Raw genomic sequence first — 20,978 nt, 5'->3', positions numbered from 1 at the left:
GGAGTATTGGCGCGCTAGATGTACTAGGGGCCTCCTGAGTGGGCAAGACTCGTGTAGACGAAGGAGGGAATGATGCAGTACCATGCTTACTCCCCTCACTTGAGGAATCATCTTGGGCATCATTGTCATTGTCACATAAATCACATTTATTTAAATGAATAGGAATTCTGGCTTCCCCACATTCAGAACACAGTCTATCTGGTAGTTCAGACATGTTAAACAGGCATAAACTTGATAACAAAGTACAAAAAACGTTTTAAAATAAAACCGTTACTGTCACTTTAAATTTTAAACTGAACACACTTTATTACTGCAATTGCGAAAAAACATGAAGGAATTGTTCAAAATTCACCAAATTTTCACCACAGTGTCTTAAAGCCTTAAAAGTATTGCACACCAAATTTGGAAGCTTTAACCCTTAAAATAAAATGATTCCTCAAGGCTAAATATGTGTTAATAATGAATCGATTTAGCCCAGAAAAAGTCTACAGTCTTAATAAGCCCTTGTGAAGCCCTTATTTACGATCGTAATAAACATGGCTTACCGGATCCCATCGGGAAAATGACAGCTTCCAGCATTACATCGTCTTGTTAGAATGTGTCATACCTCAAGCAGCAAGAGACTGCTCACTGTTCCCCCAACTGAAGTTAATTGCTCTCAACAGTCCTGTGTGGAACAGCCATGGATTTTAGTGACGGTTGCTAAAATCATTTTCCTCATACAAACAGAAATCTTCATCTCTTTTCTGTTTCTGAGTAAATAGTACATACCAGCACTATTTCAAAATAACAAACTCTTGATTGAATAATAAAAACTACAGTTAAACACTAAAAAACTCTAAGCCATCTCCGTGGAGATGTTGCCTGTACAACGGCAAAGAGAATGACTGGGGTAGGCGGAGCCTAGGAGGGATCATGTGACCAGCTTTGCTGGGCTCTTTGCCATTTCCTGTTGGGGAAGAGAATATCCCACAAGTAAGGATGACGCCGTGGACCGGACACACCTATGTTGGAGAAAGTATATTATTATAACTGTGTTGTTTATGCAAAACTGGGAAATGGGTAATAAAGGGATTATCTATCTTTTAAAACAATAAAAATTCTGGTGTAGACTGTCCCTTTAAGTCTCCAGTTCCCTGGCCTACAAATTGGTAGGGGAGCTGTTTTGTCTCTGGCAGCAATAACAACTTGCAATGGATAGATATTGAATGGTTGAGGGTTTTATAGGGGATGCGCCTTACATTTGTAAAAGTGACCATATAGAGAAAGAAAAATGGTGCCTAGTATGCCAACATACAATCGGCATTCAGGTGACTCAAAAATGGATTGTGATCGCCGAGAACTTTTCAACCCTGTAGTAAAATAAAGGCTTTTAGCGTGGATCTGAAAACACGTTCATGGGTGCAGGAAAGAGACAAAAACTAGCTATTGTTATTGGATTGAATAGTAAAATGGCCTTTTTGGAAAGAAAAAAAGCCTCAGCCAATAGATTGTGATTGAGGACCTAATGCCATAAATTCTTGGTGTGCAAGTAATGTTACCTTACATGTATACAGATTCTCATGATCACCACTCATACAATGCCTCTGCTGCTCTATTGTCCTATAAATGTCTGTACTAAGCTAACATGAACAACAGATCAACTGAAAATATAGCAGAACACCTTCCCCCAAACTCCATTAAAATCAATCTCGATGTCTACAATGCAGCCTTCAAATTATTATTATATATACATATATGTAGAAAGATGGATGAGATATAGATAGAGGCTGTATCACTTTTCTTGCTAGGCAATTGCTCATGTGAGGTTTGTTTTTAAGAAAGTAAATATTTTGTTTTGATCAATAGAATATTTAGTTGAAATACTTTTTATTAATGTTTCACATCAAAAACATCATAATGTTATAACATGTATCATTTCAATTGCATAGAATCTCTTATCCATAATAGGATGAAAGGAAAAATAAACAATACACGTTGATCATTGCATTTTCTCCTTCCTTTCTAATTCCTCCCACCTCCCCTTTTCTATTCCCCCCCCCCAACAATAAACTTTTTATAACTGAATAAAACTTTCAACTGTGAACCTTTCCTATCGAGCAGTGTCGTTATTGTTAGGAAAATCTTTAAAGCATGTTCCTCCAGACAAATAAAAGTGTGAACTATCTGTTGAGATATTTAACTTAAAAGTATCATCCTTATGCGGAAGTAATTGTAACAGGTGTCTCCGACCCCCTCTATTTATTTAGAATCCAAGAGGACCAAATTTTAAGAAAGTTTGCTGATGTACCTTGCATCCAAGCTGCTGCTTCAGACATATTATATATGTCATCAATTTTATCGAGTACCTCACTCCATTCTGGGGCCCCCACCTTCCATTTCCTGGCTATACAGATTCTAGTAGCTGTGCATGCTATATTAACCCATTTGTTATTGGAGTGATTTAACTTGTCTAGGTGAATGTGTAATAAGGCCTTCGCGGGTGGGAGTATGAAAGAGTCATCTAGAACTCTCTGAAATAATTGTGTAAGATTGTCCCATATAGGTCGTATCTTTGGGCACCCCCACCACATGTGTTGGTAAGTACCCAGCTCTGCGCAGCCCCTATAGCACAACCTATTGTTCTGAGGCGTATAATGTGACGTTTTTAATGGCGTCAAGTACCATCTGTGTGCCGTTTTAATCAAATTTTCCACTAGATCTGCCCCTATTAGACCCTTGCCCAACTCTGAAAAAACTTGTCTCCATTCTACCTCACTCAGGGTTAAGCCTAAATCTTGTTCCCATTTGTTATGTATCAGCGGTTGTGTTATGTTTTTCGCTTCTTGAATCGCCAGATATAAGCGTGAGATCATTTTTTTGTTTCTACCAGGTGACAATGTGATGTGTTCCAGAGTAGAGACCGGAGAACCCGCCACCCCTTGTCTATATTTGTTAATAGCATGTGAGAGTTGGAGGTACAAGTACCAATGTAAAGTATGTGGACTTACTTTATCTCTTAGTTGTATGTATGTCAGCATTTTCCCTCTGTCCAAGTAATCTGCCACCCTGTATAATCCCTTGTTTTCCCATTTAGTTATTTGTTTATGGAAATCTGTTGGTAGTAGTGCCCGTATTGGCATTATAGTAGTTCGCGGGGAGAGTAGATTCAGTTTATTAGTTAAGAATCTCCATATGGCCTTGGATTCTTCTGTAATTTTTAGTGTTACTAATTTGTGACTATGTGTGTTAGGCGAGTTCCAAAGAATGTCTCCTGGGGTGTTTAGTCCTCCTATATCCGTCTCAATATTAGGCCATGTGATTCCTCTGCAATCCTTATTTAGTAATGCACATTGCGCTAATCTGGCTGCTTGATAGTAGTCCCTAAGATTAGGGACCCCGACACCCCCTAATTGTCTGTGAGTTTTTAACACTTGAGCAGCTATTCTGGCAGTTTTATGTCCCCTTATGAATCTAATGAGTTCCGCTCGCATCTCCTCCAGTTCCCTCAATTGGATCTTAACAGGTAAAGCTCTGAATAGATACAATAGCCTTGGCAGGATGTTCATTTTTATTATAGCCAATCTTCCTCAATAGAATATTTAAAGGGACACTAAACCCAAAAATGTTCTTTCATGATTCAGATAGAGAATACAATTGTAAACAACATTCCAATTTACTTCTATTATCTAATTTGCTTCATTATGTAGATATCCTTTGATGAAGAAATAGCAATGCACATGGGTGAGCCAATCAGATGAGGCATCTATGTGCAGCAACCAATCAGCAGCTACTGAGCCTATCTAGATATGCTTTTCAGCAAAGTATATCAAGAGAATGAAGCAAATTAGCTAATAGAAGTAAATTAGAAAGTTGTTTAAAATGGCACGCTCTTTCTAAATCACGAAAGAAAAAATTTGGGTTTAATGTCCCTTTAAGGTATTCATTGTTCCTGCCCTTAAACAAATTCAATTGTAATCCACATTTCAGTTATTATGCAATAGCACACTGACCACACTGTCTTCAGCTGGGGAATTATCTCCCACAACCAGCATCACAGGAGCCCTGGAAGACAAGGAAATAAAGATATAAAGATATCAGCAAAGTTTGTGGAAAGAAATGGTCAAATGAAGAACAAAACAAACAACAACAAAAAACATTGAAAAATATTTGGATGTGGAAAGGACTAAGAACAGAATTTTAAAAAATGGCCCAGTTGGGTGACTGTGGTGTTTGGTTAACACTTAATAAATACTCTACAGATGCAAATTCTATAAAAATGTTACTTGCTGAAATGTAAAAAAGGAAGATGAAAAGAGTTTAATCCCTGGCCCCAGTGAACGTTTGTCAGTTTCCTTTCATTATTACAGATTTTGGTGGTGACTGTGTACAGATTTCTACAGTAGCTATGTCTTAAAAATGAAGTAACTGCACTGTACAGTCTTTAGAATTCAATCCTAACATATATATTTATAATAATCTTTAACATGGCAGTATAATTTAGCCTGGGTGCTGGATATTTTGATTATATGAACTATTCAGAATTTCTTTAAAATGTTGCTTATGTCCATTTTAATGCTTTAAACCCCTTCTCTACTTGGAATTTCAGAGAAAAACTTGCCCATAACACCAGAACATTTTTAGCATTTTTGCTATCACTCCATTTAAACAGAAATAGAGCCTTTTTTAATTTACCTATCAAAACTATATATTTTTAAGTAGACAACCCAAGGTTTTGATCTAGACCCATTTTGCTATATTTCATGCCAATAATTTGCAGCTACATACGATCATATAAAAAAATTGTTAACTTTTTCAAAAACTTTAGGTTCCTCACTGAAATTATTTATATACGACTTGTGCAATCATGACACAAATTATTGTAAAAGCTTTTCTGGGATCCCCTTTGTTCAGAAATAGCAGACAAACATGGCTTTGCCATTGCTTTTTGGTAATTAGAAGGCTGATAATTGCAGGTGAGCACCATACTTCTGACATTCCCGGCAATGAAGGGGTTGATTAGTTAGCTGGTAAAGGTAATATTATTGTAATGAAGGTATTACCCTCCTACCTCCCTGATACCTCCCAAACATGTCTTCCACCCCACACCCAAATTCCTCGCCACCATCTTAGGTACTGGTAGACAGTCTGCCAGTATGAGGTTTAAAGGTTTTTTCTTTTTTTTATAAATGTTATTTATTTTTTATTTTCTGCAGTGTATGATCCCCCATTACCCCTGGCCCCTCCCAAACAGCTCTCTAACCCTCCTCAGGGTGCTGGCAGCCCACAAGCAGCATGTCTCGGTTGTCACTTGAGCATTGAGACTGCTTAAGCTTCCAGCATGTTGGACATAGATCTACTTTATGCGGTACGCTGAGCTATGTACCACATTTGAACCAGAAAAGCTTTGGATTTCGGAATTGTTTGGAATTGAAATATTTGCATCTTTAACCCCTTAACTACCGACGACGTACAGGGTACAATACAATACAATACAGTTAATGACCGAGGACGTACCCTGTACGTCGTCGGTCTGGGAAAGCGGTGAGGCGATCCTGATCGCTTCCAGCCGATTTCCGGTTATTGCAGCGATGCCTCGATATCGAGGCATCCTGCAATAACACCCCTTGGCCAACCGATGCAGAGACACACTGTGGCCCTCTCTGCACCGGACATCGATGGCCGGTATCGTTGGTGGGTGGGATCCGAAGTGGGAGGCGGTTGAGCAGCCATCGATGGGCCGTGTGATGTGGAGGGGGCGGGATCGAGATCGACGGGGGTGCGCACTGACGCGGGTGCGTGCACATAGAGGGAGCAGGTGGGAACAGCTACATTACGGCAAAAATCGAAATGTAAAAATGGGAGAAAGGGGAGAGACAATCATTTTTAAAAAATAACTAAGGGATCTGGGAGAGGGTGGGGGGTTGATCTTTGGGGGGGGGGAAGATACACTACGGAATTTTTAAAAAAAAAAATGATTTTATTGTAAACTGGGTAACCAAGATGGCCCCCAATAAGGTAGTGGGGGAGGGTTAGAGAGCTGTTTTAGTGGAGAGCAGGGAGCTTGGGTGCTAAAGGGGGATCTTACACAGCAGCATATGCAAATATACTGGGGGGAAAAAGATAGCTTTTATTTTAGTACTGGCAGACTTTCTGCCAGTACTTAAGATTGCGGGGACAATTGTGGTGTGGGGGAGGGAAGAGAGCTGTTTGGGAGGGATCAGGGGGTCTGATGTGTCAGGTGGGAGGCTGATCTCTACACTAAAGCTAAAATTAACCCTGCAAGCTCCCTACAAGCTACCTAATTAACCCCTTCACTGCTAGCCATAATACACGTTTGATGCACAGCGGCATTTAGCGGCCTTATAATTACCAAAAAGCAACGCCAAAGCCATATAAGTCTGCTATTTCTGAACATAGGGGATCCCAAAGAAGCATTTACAACCATTTGTGCCATAATTGCACAAGGTGTTTGTAAATAATTTCAGTGAGAAACCTAAAGTTTGTGAAAAAGGGAACAATTTTTTTTATTTGATCGCATTTGGCGGTGAAATGGTGGCATGAAATATACCAAAATGGGCCTAGATCAATACTTTGGGTTGTCTACAAAACTACACTAGAGCTAAAATTAACCCTACAAGCTCCCTAATTAACCCCTTCACTGCTGGGCATAATACACATGCGGTGCGCAGCGGCATTTAGCGGCCTTCTAATTACCCCAAAACAGCCATATATGTCTGCTATTTTTTAAGAAAGGGGATCTTAGAGAAGCATTTACAACCATTTGTGCCATAATTGCATAAGCTGTTTGTAAATAATTTCAGTGAGATACCTAAAATTGTGAAAATTTTTATGTTTTTTTTAATTTTATCACATTTGGCTGTGAAATGGTGGCATGAAATATACCAAGATGGGCCTAGATCAATACTTGGGGTTGTCTACTACACTACACTAAAGCTAAAATTAACCCTACAAGCTCCCTACATGCTCCCTAATTAACCGCTTCACTGCTGGGCATAATACACATATGGTGCGCAGTGGCATTTAGAGGCCTTCTAATTACCAAAAAAACAACAACGCCAAAGCCATATATGTCTGCTATTTCTGAACAAAGAAGATCCCAGAGAAGCATTTACAACCATTTATGCCATAATTGCACAAGTTGTTTGTAAATAATTTCAGTAAGAAACCTAAAGTTTGTGAAAAAATTTGTGAAAAAGTAAACAATTTTTTTTATTTGATCGCATTTGGTGGTGAAATGGTGGCATGAAATATACCAAAATGGGCCTAGATCAATACTTTGGGTTGTCTACTACACTACACTAGAGCTAAAATTAACCCTACAAGCTCCCTAATTAACCCCTTCACTGCTGGGCATAATACACATGTGGTGCGCAGCAGCATTTAGCGGCCTTCTAATTACCCAAAAAGAACGCCTAAGCCATATATGTCTGCTATTTCTTAAGAAAGGGGATCTTAGAGAAGCATTTACAACCATTTGTGCCGTAATTGCATAAGCTGTTTGTAAATAATTTCAGTGAGAAACCTAAAATTGTGAAAAATTTTACGTTTTTTTTAATTTTATCACATTTGGCTGTGAAATGGTGGCATGAAATATACCAAGATGGGCCTAGATCAATACTTGGGGTTGTCTACTACACTACACTAAAGCTAAAATTAACCCTACAAGCTCCCTACATGCTCCCTAATTAAACGCTTCACTGCTGGGCATAATACACATATGGTGCGCAGTGGCATTTAGAGGCCTTCTAATTACCAAAAAAACAACGCCAAAGCCATATATGTCTGCTATTTCTGAACAAAGAGGATCCCAGAGAAGCATTTACAACCATTTATGCCATAATTGCACAAGTTGTTTGTAAATAATTTCAGTAAGAAACCTAAAGTTTGTGAAAAAATTTGTGAAAAAGTAAACAATTTTTTTTATTTGATCGCATTTGGTGGTGAAATGGTGGCATGAAATATACCAAAATGGGCCTAGATCAATACTTTGGGTTGTCTACTACACTACACTAGAGCTAAAATTAACCCTACAAGCTCCCTAATTAACCCCTTCACTGCTGGGCATAATACACATGTGGTGCGCAGCAGCATTTAGCGGCCTTCTAATTACCCAAAAAGAACGCCTAAGCCATATATGTCTGCTATTTCTTAAGAAAGGGGATCTTAGAGAAGCATTTACAACCATTTGTGCCGTAATTGCATAAGCTGTTTGTAAATAATTTCAGTGAGAAACCTAAAATTGTGAAAAATTTTACGTTTTTTTTAATTTTATCACATTTGGCTGTGAAATGGTGGCATGAAATATACCAAGATGGGCCTAGATCAATACTTGGGGTTGTCTACTACACTACACTAAAGCTAAAATTAACCCTACAAGCTCCCTACATGCTCCCTAATTAAACGCTTCACTGCTGGGCATAATACACATATGGTGCGCAGTGGCATTTAGAGGCCTTCTAATTACCAAAAAAACAACGCCAAAGCCATATATGTCTGCTATTTCTGAACAAAGAGGATCCCAGAGAAGCATTTACAACCATTTATGCCATAATTGCACAAGTTGTTTGTAAATAATTTCAGTAAGAAACCTAAAGTTTGTGAAAAAATGTGTGTGAAAAAGTAAACAATTTTTTTTATTTGATCGCATTTGGTGGTGAAATGGTGGCATGAAATATACCAAAATGGGCCTAGATCAATACTTTGGGATGTCTTCTAAAAATATATAAATACATGTCGAGCAATATTCAGGGATTCCTGAAAGATATCAGTGTTCCAATGTAACTAGCGCTCATTTTGAAAAAAAGTGGTTTGGAAATAGCAAAGTGCTACTTGTATTTATTGCCCTATAACTTGTAAAAAAACAGAATTTATGTTTACCTGATAAATTTCTTTCTCCAACGGTGTGTTCGGACCACGGCTTCATCCTTACTTGTGGGATATTCTCTTCCCCTACAGGAAATGGCAAAGAGAGCACACAGCAAGAGCTGTCCATATAGCCCCCCCTCTGGCTCCGCCCCCCAGTCATTCGACCGACGGTTAGGAGAAAAAGGAGAAACTATAGGGTGCCGTGGTGACTGTAGTGTATAAAGAAAGAAATTTTTCAAACCTGATTAAAAACCAGGGCGGGCCGTGGACCGGACACACCGTTGGAGAAAGAAATTTATCAGGTAAACATAAATTCTGTTTTCTCCAACATTGGTGTGTCCGGTCCACGGCTTCATCCTTACTTGTGGGAACCATTACCAAAGCTTTAGGACACGGATGAAGGGAGGGAGCAAATCAGGTTACCTAAACGGAAGGCACCACGGCTTGCAAAACCTTTCTCCCAAAAACAGCCTCCGAAGAAGCATAAGTATCGAATTTGTAAAATTTGGCAAAAGTATGCAGAGAAGACCAAGTCGCTACCTTACAGATCTGATCAACAGAAGCCTCGTTCTTGAAGGCCCATGTGGAAGCCACAGCTCTAGTAGAATGAGCTGTAATTCATTCAGGAGGCTGCCGTCCGGCAGTCTCATAAGCCAATCGGATGGTGCTTTTCAGCCAAAAAGAAAGAGAGGTAGCAGTAGCTTTCTGCCCTCTCCTCTTACCAGAATACACGACAAACAAGGATGAAGTTTGTCTGAAATCCTTTGTTGCTTCTAAATAGAATTTCAAAGCACGGACCACATCTAGGTTGTGTAACAAACGCTCCTTCTTCGAAACTGGATTCGGACACAGAGAAGGAACAACAATTTCCTGGTTAATATTCCTGTTGGAAACGACCTCTGGAAGAAAACCAGGCTTGGTGCGTAAAACTACCTTATCTGCATGGAATACCAGATAGGGAGAAGTACACTGCAAAGCAGATAATTCAGAAACTCTTCTAGCAGAAGAAATAGCAACCAAAAACAAAACTTTCCAAGATAGTAACTTAATATCTATGGAATGCATGGGTTCAAACGGAACCCCCTGAAGAACTGAAAGAACTAAATTTAGACTCCAAGGAGGAGTCAGAGTTCTGTAAACAGGCTTGATTCTAACTAAAGCCTGTACAAACGCCTGTACATCTGGCACAGCTGCCAGACGTTTGTGTAATAAAACAGACAGAGCAGATATCTGTCCCTTTAAGGAACTAGCTGACAACCCTTTATCCAAACCCTCTTGGAGAAAGGAAAGAATCCTAGGAATTTTAATTTTACTCCAAGAAAATCCCTTGGATTCACACCAACAGATATATTTTTGCCATATCTTATGGTAAATTTTTCTAGTTACAGGTTTTCTGGCTTGCACCAGAGTGTCTATCACTGAATCCGAAAACCCACGCTTAGATAGAATCAAGCGTTCAATTTCCAAGCAGTCAGTTGCAGGGAGACTAGATTTGGATGTTCGAATGGACTTTGTACTAGAAGATCCTGTCTCAAAGGTAGATTCCATGGTGGAGCCGATGACATATTCACCAGGTCTGCATACCAAGTCCTGCGTGGCCATGCAGGAGCTATTAGAATCACCGATGCCTTCTCCTGTTTTATCCTGGCTACAAGCCTGGGAAGGAGAGGAAACGGTGGAAACACATAAGCTAGACTGAACGACCAAGTCGCCACTAATGCATCCACTAATGTCGCCTTGGGATCCCTGGATCTGGACCCGTATCGAGGAACACATCCGCCGACCAAGATTTTAGCTAAAGCGCTCTGCGCGCCACTATAGCAAAACCTGAATTTTTCGCCGCTAACTTAGCCAATTGGAAAGCGGCATCCAAAATAAAGGAATTAGCCAACTTTAGTGCGTGAATTCGGTCCATGACTTCATCATATGGATTCTCCTTTTGGAGCGAATTTTCTAGTTCCTCGAACCAAAAAAACGCTGCCGTGGTGACAGGAATAATGCACGAAATTGGTTGAAGAAGGAAACCTTGCTGGACAAATATCTTTTTAAGCAATCCTTCCAATTTTTTATCCATAGGATCTTTGAAAGCGCAACTGTTCTCAATAGGAATAGTTGTGCGCTTGGCTAGCGTTGAAACTGCCCCCTCAACCTTAGGAACCGTTTGCCATGCATCCCTTCTGGGGTCGACAATGGGGAACATTTTCTTGAATATAGGAGGTGGAACAAAAGGTATACCTGGTCTTTCCCACTCCTTAGTCACTATGTCCGCCACCCTCTTGGGTATCGGAAAGGCATCAGCGTGCACTGGGACCTCTAAGAATTTGTCCATTTTGCACAGCTTCTCTGGAATTACCAAAGAATCACAATCATCGAGCGTAGTTAGCACCTCCTTAAGCAGGGAGCGGAGATGTTCTAACTTAAATTTAAATGCCACGATATCAGGTTCTGCCTGCTGAGAAACTTTTCCTGAATCAGAAACTTCCCCTTCAGACAGACCCTCCCTCACTGCCAATTCAGATTGATGTGAGGGTACAACAGATAAGTTATCATCAGCGCCAACTTGCTCACATTCTGTGTTTAAAACTGAGCAATCACGCTTTCTAGGAAATGATGGCAGTTTGGATAATAAATTTGCTATAGAATTATCCATTACTGCAGTTAATTGCTGCATAGTAACAAGCATTGGCGCGCTAGATGTACTAGGTATCGCCTGCGCGGGCAAAACTGGTGTTGACACAGAAGGAGAGGATGAGGAACTATCCACACTATCTTCATCTTGGGCAATTTTATTAAATGTGACATCACTGTCCTGACTTTGTTTGGACGCCCTGGCACATTTTGCACAAATAGTTAAAGGGGGAACCACCTTGGCCTCTATACACACAGAACATAAGCTATCTGAAGGTACAGACATGTTAGACAGAATTTGGCAGGCTAATAATGCAATAAAAACGTTTTTAAACAAAACCGTTACTGTCCCTTTAAATAATAAAAAGGCACCCTTTATTTCTGCAAGTTTGAAAAACTATGAAGGCAATATCCGATTTTTACAAAATTGGCACCCCAGTGTCCTGATGCCTTGAAAGTATTGCACACCAAGTTTCAAGACTTTAACCCTTAAAATGAGCAAACCGGAGCTATTTGTTCAAATCAACAATCTTAACACACTACAATCACTGCCACAGCCTTGCTGCGGCTTTTTACCTTCCCTGAGAGTTATTCAGCACTGAAATAAACCTTCCTGAGTCCATTTTGAGCCACAGGACCCCTCACATGAAGCTGCATGCACTGCCTTGGAAGTAAACTGCGCAATTGAGGTGCGAAAATGGGGCCTCCTTCCTCTGCATACCAGAGTGAAGGGGCCTTTCTGACTGGAATAGTAGTCTAACCAACTGCCAGGCGAATAAAACGTTCCCAAAAGTGTTTTTAATTACACAAAAACACTCTAAATGCCATATAAATATGATATAAACCAATCGATTTAGCCCACAATAGTGTCAACCAGTATAGAGCCCATTTATAAGCCTTAATCTGTTATGAGTCTAAGAAAATGGCTTACCTATCCCTTAAGGGAAAACTGACAGTCTTCTAGCATTAACATGTCTTGTTAGAAATATGACTGATCATACCTGAAGCAGATAAGCCTGCAAACTGTTCCCCCCAACTGAAGTTCTCTGGTTTCAACAGCCCTGCGTGGGAACAGCAATGGATTTTAGTTACTAGTGCTAAAATCATACTCCTCTTTAACAGAAATCTTCTTCATTTTCTGTTGTAGAGTAAATAGTACAAACCGGCACTATTTTAAAATAACAAACTCTTGATAGAAGAAATAAAAAACTACAACTAACACCTCATACTCTTTACCATCCCCGTGGAGATGCTACTTGTTCAGAGCAGCAAAGAGAATGACTGGCGGGCGGAGCCAGAGGGGGGGCTATATGGACAGCTCTTGCTGTGTGCTCTCTTTGCCATTTCCTGTAGGGGAAGAGAATATCCCACAAGTAAGGATGAAGCCGTGGACCGGACACACCAATGTTGGAGAAAAAGCAAAGAACACGTAAACATTGGGTATTTCTAAACTCAGGAAAAAATTTAGAAACGATTTAGCAAGGGTGTTTTTTGGTGGTTGTAGATGTGTAACAGATTTTGGGGGTCAAAGTTAGAAAAAGTATGTTTTTTTCCATTTTTTCCTCATATTTTATAATTTGTTTTTATAGTAAATTATAAGATATGATGAAAATAAAGTATCTTTAGAAAGTCCATTTAATGGTGAGAAAAATGTATATAATATGTGTGGGTACAGTAAATGAGTAAGAGGAAAATTACAGCTTAACACAAACACCATAAAAATAGCCTTGGTGCCAAACGGACAGAAAATGGAAAAGTGCTGTGGTCATTAAGGGGTTAAAATAGGACAGTTTGGAGAGGGGATGGAACAAGGGCCGCCATCAGGGGGTGACTCCTGTCAGGGGCCCAATGGGCCAGGGGGGCCCCATGAGACAAGAACTAAAAAAAAATAAAAAATAAATACATTTTGGCAGCCACCAGTGGGTACTACAGCAGAGTGCTAATTGAGCATGGGGAATGCTATTACAAGGAGTAAAGTATTAGCATTTGAGAGGATTTCTGAGTGTGCACTAAACCACTATGCACAGTGTGTGCCTGAATCAGACGGCAGATCACTTTCATTTTCAGAGGAGGTAGGACTTACTTATCAAATGTTTTTTTATTTCTTTGTGCAATTTCGGATTGTAACTTCAGTGTGGTAGTAGTTGTATGGTGGGGTCAGGGGTCCATAAAAACACATTTTTTAGCAGCAGTGTATTTATGATTATTTGACAATGCTGTAGAAATTCTATATTTAAAACCATGCAGAAATGTTTCCTCCTCAATACACAAATGGTAGGTGCCCTTTTGGCAGATATGCATTTTTTTTATTTATATATATATATATATATATATATATATATATATATATATATATATATATATATATATATATATATATAATTAATTACATTCCAGTTTACTGCCCCTTTATGCAAGGACTTTCCAGATGCAAGGAGGCATTTTATCTAAGATTTTTACATCTGCATAACATGTTATACTCTCAGACTAAGATTGCTCAGTGTTTGAAATGAGACAGGTTAACTTAAAACTGTTCAGTTTACACTACAGCTGACTTAATTTTGAAATACATACCAACAAGCCTAAATCCTGCATTTAACCAGATCTAATGGTATGAGTACCAAGACCATATAGAGTACAGCATTTTCAAAATCCGTAAGTACAGCTGACAGATGGGAACATTTGTACACTATATTTGAAGTGGTGCTCTTGGTTGGGGAAAATGGGGAAAAATCAAACAAACATATGTCAACCTTTTAAAAGTACTTTTCTTTATCTAGCCATCTACCCAGATCATTAATGTACAATTTTGAATTCACAGAATTATTTTTGTTTGCACATTTACAAATATGATTCTTTAAAAAATGATCTCTTAATTTCTGCAGTTTTTTTTTTTATCATGCATGTCACACACTGTTGATTTAGGGGATGCAAGGTGCATAGATGTTTCCTCCTGTGAGTGTTTCTGTGGATGTCTGTGTTTATGTCTTTGTGCTTTGTTTTGTGTCTCTATGAGTGTGTATGTATTTTTTTCTTTGGGTCTCTCTGTGAGGGTGGGTGTGTATGTCTTTGTGCATTTTCTGTGGATGTCTGTGAGGGTGTGTGCGTATGTCTTTGTGCTTTTTCTATGAGTGTCTCTGTGAGGGTGTGTGTATGTTTGTCTTTGTGTATTTTCTCTGGATGCCTCTGTGAGGGTGGGTGTGTATGCCTGTGTTTTCTGTGGATGTCTCTGTGAGGGTGTTTATGTATGTATGTATGTATGTCTGTTTTTTCTGTGGATGTCTTTTTGTGTTTTCTGTGGATATCTCAGTGAGGGTGTGTGTATGTATGTCTTTCTGTGTTTTATGTGGTTGTCTCTCTGTGTGTGTATGTCATTGTGTGTTTTCTGTGGGTATCTCTGTGTGTCTGTGTATGTCTGTGTGTTTTCTGAGGCTGTAACTCTCGGTGTTTCCTTGGGTGTATGTGCAAGTTTGAGTTTGTGTGTGTGTGTGTGTGTCCATTGTCTGTTCCTTTTTAGGACATTTTGACCTTACTACTGATTATTCACATCTTTCTACAGACTTTGAGACAAATGAGACCTTTCCGGAAGTCACCAATCCATCATTTAACCTTTAAATTATTGTTTAGGCAGTTCAGGGCCCTTCCTTTCAGCCACTGCATGCTGTTGTCATCATTTAGTTGGCATCTTCCTTTACAAAAAGATAATCAGAACTCCATATTTTGTTTTCTAAATCTCCTTTTTTTTTTTTTACAAAACTGTAGTGTACCTCATTACTTGTCAGGTTTGAGTGTGTTTCTTTGCGTGTCTGCTGGAGTGTCTATATGTGAATCCTTATGTGTGTGTGTTTCAGTGTATGAGTGTGTCTGTGTATGTTACTACCTTTACAACATTTCCAAGTTTAAATAGACACTTAAGAATAAAGTGCATATACGTTTTAGTCACTTGGTCAAAAATTGCACATGTCAAGGGGGGGGGGGCTGATCAATGGTTAAGTCAGGGGCCCCAAAATTTCTAGTGACGGCCCTGGATGGAACTAAGTGTAAACAACAATATCTTATGTCATTTAGGCAATATTTACATGTCATAATACAGCTTATACATGCAACCTTAAGGTAGTTTTATATAATCTTTAATACTTTTGTATACATAGCACCAGAAAGATAGATAATATTTGTTGTTTTAAATAAATTGAGACTATTATTTGCATTTTAGAACACAAAAGATTGTGACTTACAGGCGTGAAAAAATAGACATTTTTTATAATTTATTTTTTTTTAAATATTGATTAAAAAGTTTAATTTTTTTTCAATCAATATTGGGAGTCGGGACCCCTTCCCAGTTACCCCTTAACCCAGACTGGTATCTTACTTGATATATAAAAATATTAAGCTGTAAACTTTATTCTTATAAAAGTTGATAATTAGAAGTGAAAAAGAAGATTGAGAACACCAAGACTTTATAGCATTTTAAAACCACGACGTTCTCAAGCAAAGGACATTACCAGTACTTGTTAAAGGGACAGTATACTATAAAATTGTTTTTCCCTTAATGTGTTTCCAATTACTTTTTTTTACCAACTGCAGAGTAAAAATGTATGAAATTTGCTTTGTAGGGCTTATTTGTGTATATGAATTAGCTGGTTTTGTGTTTGAAGCCACAGCCTAATAAAATGGATTGAGCTTTGAGGTATAATCAGATCTCATTACTTTATCACATTATGTACATATACATGCTTCTGTATCTTATATCTGTCCATAAACCAAACAATGGAAAATTAACATTTTATTACCTTATCTCTTCTATACCCACTAGGAGTGTAATTTCTTCTGCTGGCTGTGTTTTTACAGCTTATCTATAGCTTGGACTTAAGGCCAGAAACTTTCAGAATAGGTGGGGATACCACAGGCTAAATCAACTATTTAAAATGCCAATATAAGGGTAATGGAAATACTTGTAAACAATTTATTACACTCCAGCAGGTAAAGTGGATCATTGGGAAAAAATTAAAGGGGAGAACATTTTTGAGTAAACTGTCCCTTTAAAGGGACAATCAAGTCAAAATTAAACTTTCATTATTCAGATAGAGCATGCAACTTTAAACTACTTTCCAATTTATTTCCATTAAAAAAGAGCACAGTCCTTTTATATTTAAACTTTTTAAATCACCAGCTCCTATTGAGCATGTGCAAGAATTTACAGAATAAGCGTATATGCATTTGTGATTGGCTGATGGCTGTCACATGTATGCATCTACTATTCATTTGAAGTTCAGACTAAGTGCTATTGCATTGTCTTGTAATCTTGTATTTTTTGATTATGCAAATCTACTGTGAATGCAATCTCTCATCAAGATGTTCACAACTAAAGGACATTACTAGTACTTGTTGATTAATGTAACTTCTCAGAAATAATTTGATTATGTACAATGTCTAAAGTTAATAAAAATATATATATAAAAAAAAGGTTTACATTTTAGAATAAGTTTGGATTTTGGAATGCCAGTTTTGGGAATTTGTACCTGTAGAGGGCCAGATTACGAGTGGTGCGCTAACAATTACGCAGAAGTCATACTGGGTTTATCACGGCTGTTTGGATGTAGCGCTGGTATTACAAGTTGAAAGTAAACACGCGTCGGAATAGCGCAAACCAAACTAAACCAAATTTTTTTCTTTTATGATTCGTAGAGTATGCAAATTTAAGAAACGTTCTAATTTACTCTATTATCAATCGTTCTTCGTTCTCTTGGTATCTTTATTTGAAAAAGCAGGAATTAAAGATTAAGAGCTGTCCCATTTTTAATTCAGCTCCTGGGTAGCGCCTGCTGATTGGTGGCTAAATGTAGCCACCAATCAGCAAGAGCTACCCAGGGTGCTGAACCAAAAATGGTCAGGCTCCTAAGCTTAGATTCCTGCTTTTTCAAATAAAGATAGCAAGAGAATGAAGAAACATTGGTAATAGGAGTAAATTGAAAATTGCTTAAAATTGCATTATGTATCTGAATCATGAAAGAAAAAAAAATTGAGTTTACTTTCCCTTTAATGAGATATTCCTATATATATATATCTGTAGGTTGAACTCGATGGACTTCGGTCTTTTTTCAACCTCATCTACTATGTTACTAAGTTATATATGTTATATCTATACATATATACTATTATATAAACAGAAAGAAAAGCAGTCTGCCAGGAACAAACAAACAGCTCAGTGGGTTGTTTTATGGCCTGGTTACCACCTGGGAGTTTGCTTTTCACAGAGGAAAACGTTCCTGAAGAATATCAGTCTGATACCGCCTAACAAGGTCAGTCCAGCCCCGAAATACCAGACAATACCGCCTAACAAGGTCAGTCCATCCCCGAAATACCAGATAATACCGCCTAACAAGGTCAGTCCAGCCCCGAAATACCAGACAATACCGCCTAACAAGGTCAGTCCAGCCCCGAAATACCAGACAATACCGCCTAACAAGGTCAGTCCAGCCACGAAATTCCAGACAATAACGCCTAACAAGGTCAGTCCAGCCCCGAAATACCAGACAATACCGCCTAACAAGGTCAGTCCAGCCCCGAAATACCAGACAATTCTCCTCTGAGCAAGGGAAACAGCAACCTCAGACAATCGTTTCGGCCTCCTTTGGGTCTTGTCATTGAGGTGCAGCCATATCCATCTAAGCACAATTGTCAAGGAGTCCACGTCTGGTTTCCCCATCACCCTTAGGAAGCCTTTCCCAAGGGTCATAATACAAATACAAACAGAAAGAGAAGAGAAGCTGTCTGCCAGGAACGAACAACAGCTCAGTGGCTTGTTCTATGGCCTGGTTACCACCTGGGAGTAGCTTCTTGCCCAATGTGCTTAGAGGTATTTGCTCCACCTCACTGACGAGGCCCAAAGGAGGCCGAAGCGATCGTCTGGGGTTGCCATTTCCCATGTTCTGAGGAGAATTGCCTGTTATTTCTGGGCTGGATTTATATCCATCAGATATATGAATATGTATTTATGAAAAAATAGAACATATTCTGCTATGTGAAGAACATTGGAATGTGAAATATTCATATTTTCATATTGAGACTATGCGATCGGGTTTGCGCGTGAGTAGGTTTTTTAATAACATTTTTTGCTCTATTGACTTCTATGGGAGAATATGTTAACACACTCGTGATATTCTAACTTCAGCTTTTGCGCAGATCGGGTTAGTGCACGAACGAAAACTTTTTACTTTCAAATTGTAATACGAGTGCTACCCGATGCGTGCAAAAAGCTTACTTCTAGCGGAGTTAGTGCGGGAGCGTTAAATACCACTCCACTTGTAATCTGGCCCAGAATGTTTTATCTATTTGTGTAGCTATATCTCCAATAAAGTAATGATTTTATTATTTAATTTTTTTGACGCATCACAAGGTGGTGAAACAAAGCAGCAACTGACGTGTGGAATAGGACAGTTACAAACATACTTTCTCACCTTCAAGCACGAGATACATTTTTGCAGTTAACGCAAGCTTTTGTGTTCTCACATAGTAATCTAGCTGAGATCACACTGTGTGAATTTATAAATATATAATGAGATAGGATAAGAGTTTAATTCAATTCACTGTTAATATCTGTCCTTACTAAGAATGACTCAAAATTACTTGAATATAATATTGTGAAAGTGGAGCTCATCAGCAAACTATTGTCTTCCAAAGCATTAGTCACACAGATAGTGTATGTCTTTATTTTATATGGGAATACATGGACACACATTTGTGATATATACACACACAAGGAAAGAGACAGAGGGGCTGATTTACCAAATGGTGGGCGGACATGATAAATCGGCCCCAGAGGGTGAAGAAGCCTGGTGGGAAAGGGAGGAGAGTAAGGAAGTGGGGAAATGTAAGGAATGACTTGGTAATAATTTCTAATGTAGTTTGGAAAAATCTCTGTGAAAACCCCACCTGTTAAATGCCTGTATTATTTTGAGTGTTTAATACATTTTCCCAATATATATATTTGAACATCTTAACTGGTCCGATTGGCAGGCAATCAAATGGCAGATTCTTATAGCTGTAAATAGGGGCCATTATTTATGATGTTGAGTGGTTAGTTAGGCAGTGGTCTGACTTAGTGTAATTATTCAGATCCAAATATGCTAGACAAGGATATGTATTGCTACTGGAAAGGTGATTTGCTGAGAATTTGCTGGGAGAATATAGCAACAAAGTATTGGGAATTAGCAGTGGAAATCCCTATGCTCTGTTGCAAGCAGAATTCCAGGTACAAATCCCCAAATCCGGAATTCCAAAATACAAATCCAAACTTATTCTGAAATCCAAACTTTTTTTTTTTTTTTTTTTTTTTAATAAAAGCAGTTTTATTGAAAAAGAAAAGGGTATAATACATTTTGTTCAATGCCAAGAAATACAAGTACATGCCTTTTCCATAATACATCTTACGTGCTCTTAGTGTACTGCTATTAACATGAATATATCTAAACATGAAAACTAATATAACTTATACAAATTATACAAACTAAAACATTAATTTCAAATGACATGATTGCAATACTTGGATATGTAATAATATAGACCCTATTGGTTTAACAACTGAATGCGTGACTCCCTAGAGTAAAATGTTGTTTTTAACCACTAAGGCACCCTTAATTGAACGGGTGTATAGTCTTTGGTTTTTACGTGGTCTTCCCACAGTACCTTCATTTGGGTGTAAGTATCTAATCTCTTATTAACTAAATATGTGTATTCTTCAAGGTCTAAAATTTGTTTAAATGTGTGTAGCCACTGTGCTATACTAGGTATGTTTCTGCTCTTCCAGTTCTTGGCCACCCATTGTTTTATGCAATTGCTACCTATAAAAATTAGATTCCTCTTATCCCTTGGGGTCTTACTTGGGATAACATTGAATAACCAGATACGTGGATCCGGAGGCAAAGCGATTCCCACCATCCCTGACATCTCTTTTGCTATTTCTTCCCATAATTTTGCAATTGGAGGACATGTCCACCAAATATGTGACATTGTCCCTGGGTGTTCCCCGCATCTCCAACAGAGCTCACTACATGAAGGAAATAACTTGCTAATTCTAACAGGCGTAAAATACCACCTCTGGATTATTTTGAGGTTCAGTTCAATTAGTTTGCTGGAGGCGGATACCTTAGTTACTGCTGAAATAATTTGCTGTCTGTCTTTGTGCGTCAATTCTATTTCTAGTTCTTTCTCCCAGCTATCAATGTAATGAGGAATACTGCATGAGGCTTGTAATATGGAGTATGTGAGGGAAAGGGTTCTTTTAATGGGAGAGGTTGAGTTACACAATACCTCAAAAGGGGTTAAGGAGCGTAGGAAGTTGTTCCTCTCTTTATGTTTATATAGGTATGAATGACACTGTCTTAGGAAATACCAATTACGAAATATGGGGAGCCCCTCCTCGATCAGTTCTTCACTTGTTCTCAAATGTTGTTCGTTCCCTAAATGTAACATCATGATGGTTC

The 20,978-nt window shown here is 38.6% G+C and overlaps 1 protein-coding gene across 6 annotated transcripts in view; it reads right to left on the bottom strand.

Moving 5' to 3' along the window:
• Positions 1-20,978, bottom strand: part of NDRG4 (NDRG family member 4) — a 312,038-nt gene that overhangs the window by 35,854 nt on the left and 255,206 nt on the right. For all 6 annotated transcript variants that reach the window (XM_053702558.1, XM_053702544.1, XM_053702536.1 and 3 more), the window contains one exon: positions 3,993-4,044. In XM_053702558.1, coding sequence (XP_053558533.1) covers positions 3,993-4,044 — 52 coding nt within the window. The remainder of the gene's footprint in view (positions 1-3,992; positions 4,045-20,978) is intronic.

Source organism: Bombina bombina, chromosome 1, assembly GCF_027579735.1.
Source record: "Bombina bombina isolate aBomBom1 chromosome 1, aBomBom1.pri, whole genome shotgun sequence".
In the NCBI taxonomy this organism is placed as follows: domain Eukaryota; kingdom Metazoa; phylum Chordata; class Amphibia; order Anura; family Bombinatoridae; genus Bombina; species Bombina bombina.
Note: the sequence above shows the minus strand (reverse complement) of the source record. Positions and strands in the feature narration are given on the sequence as shown.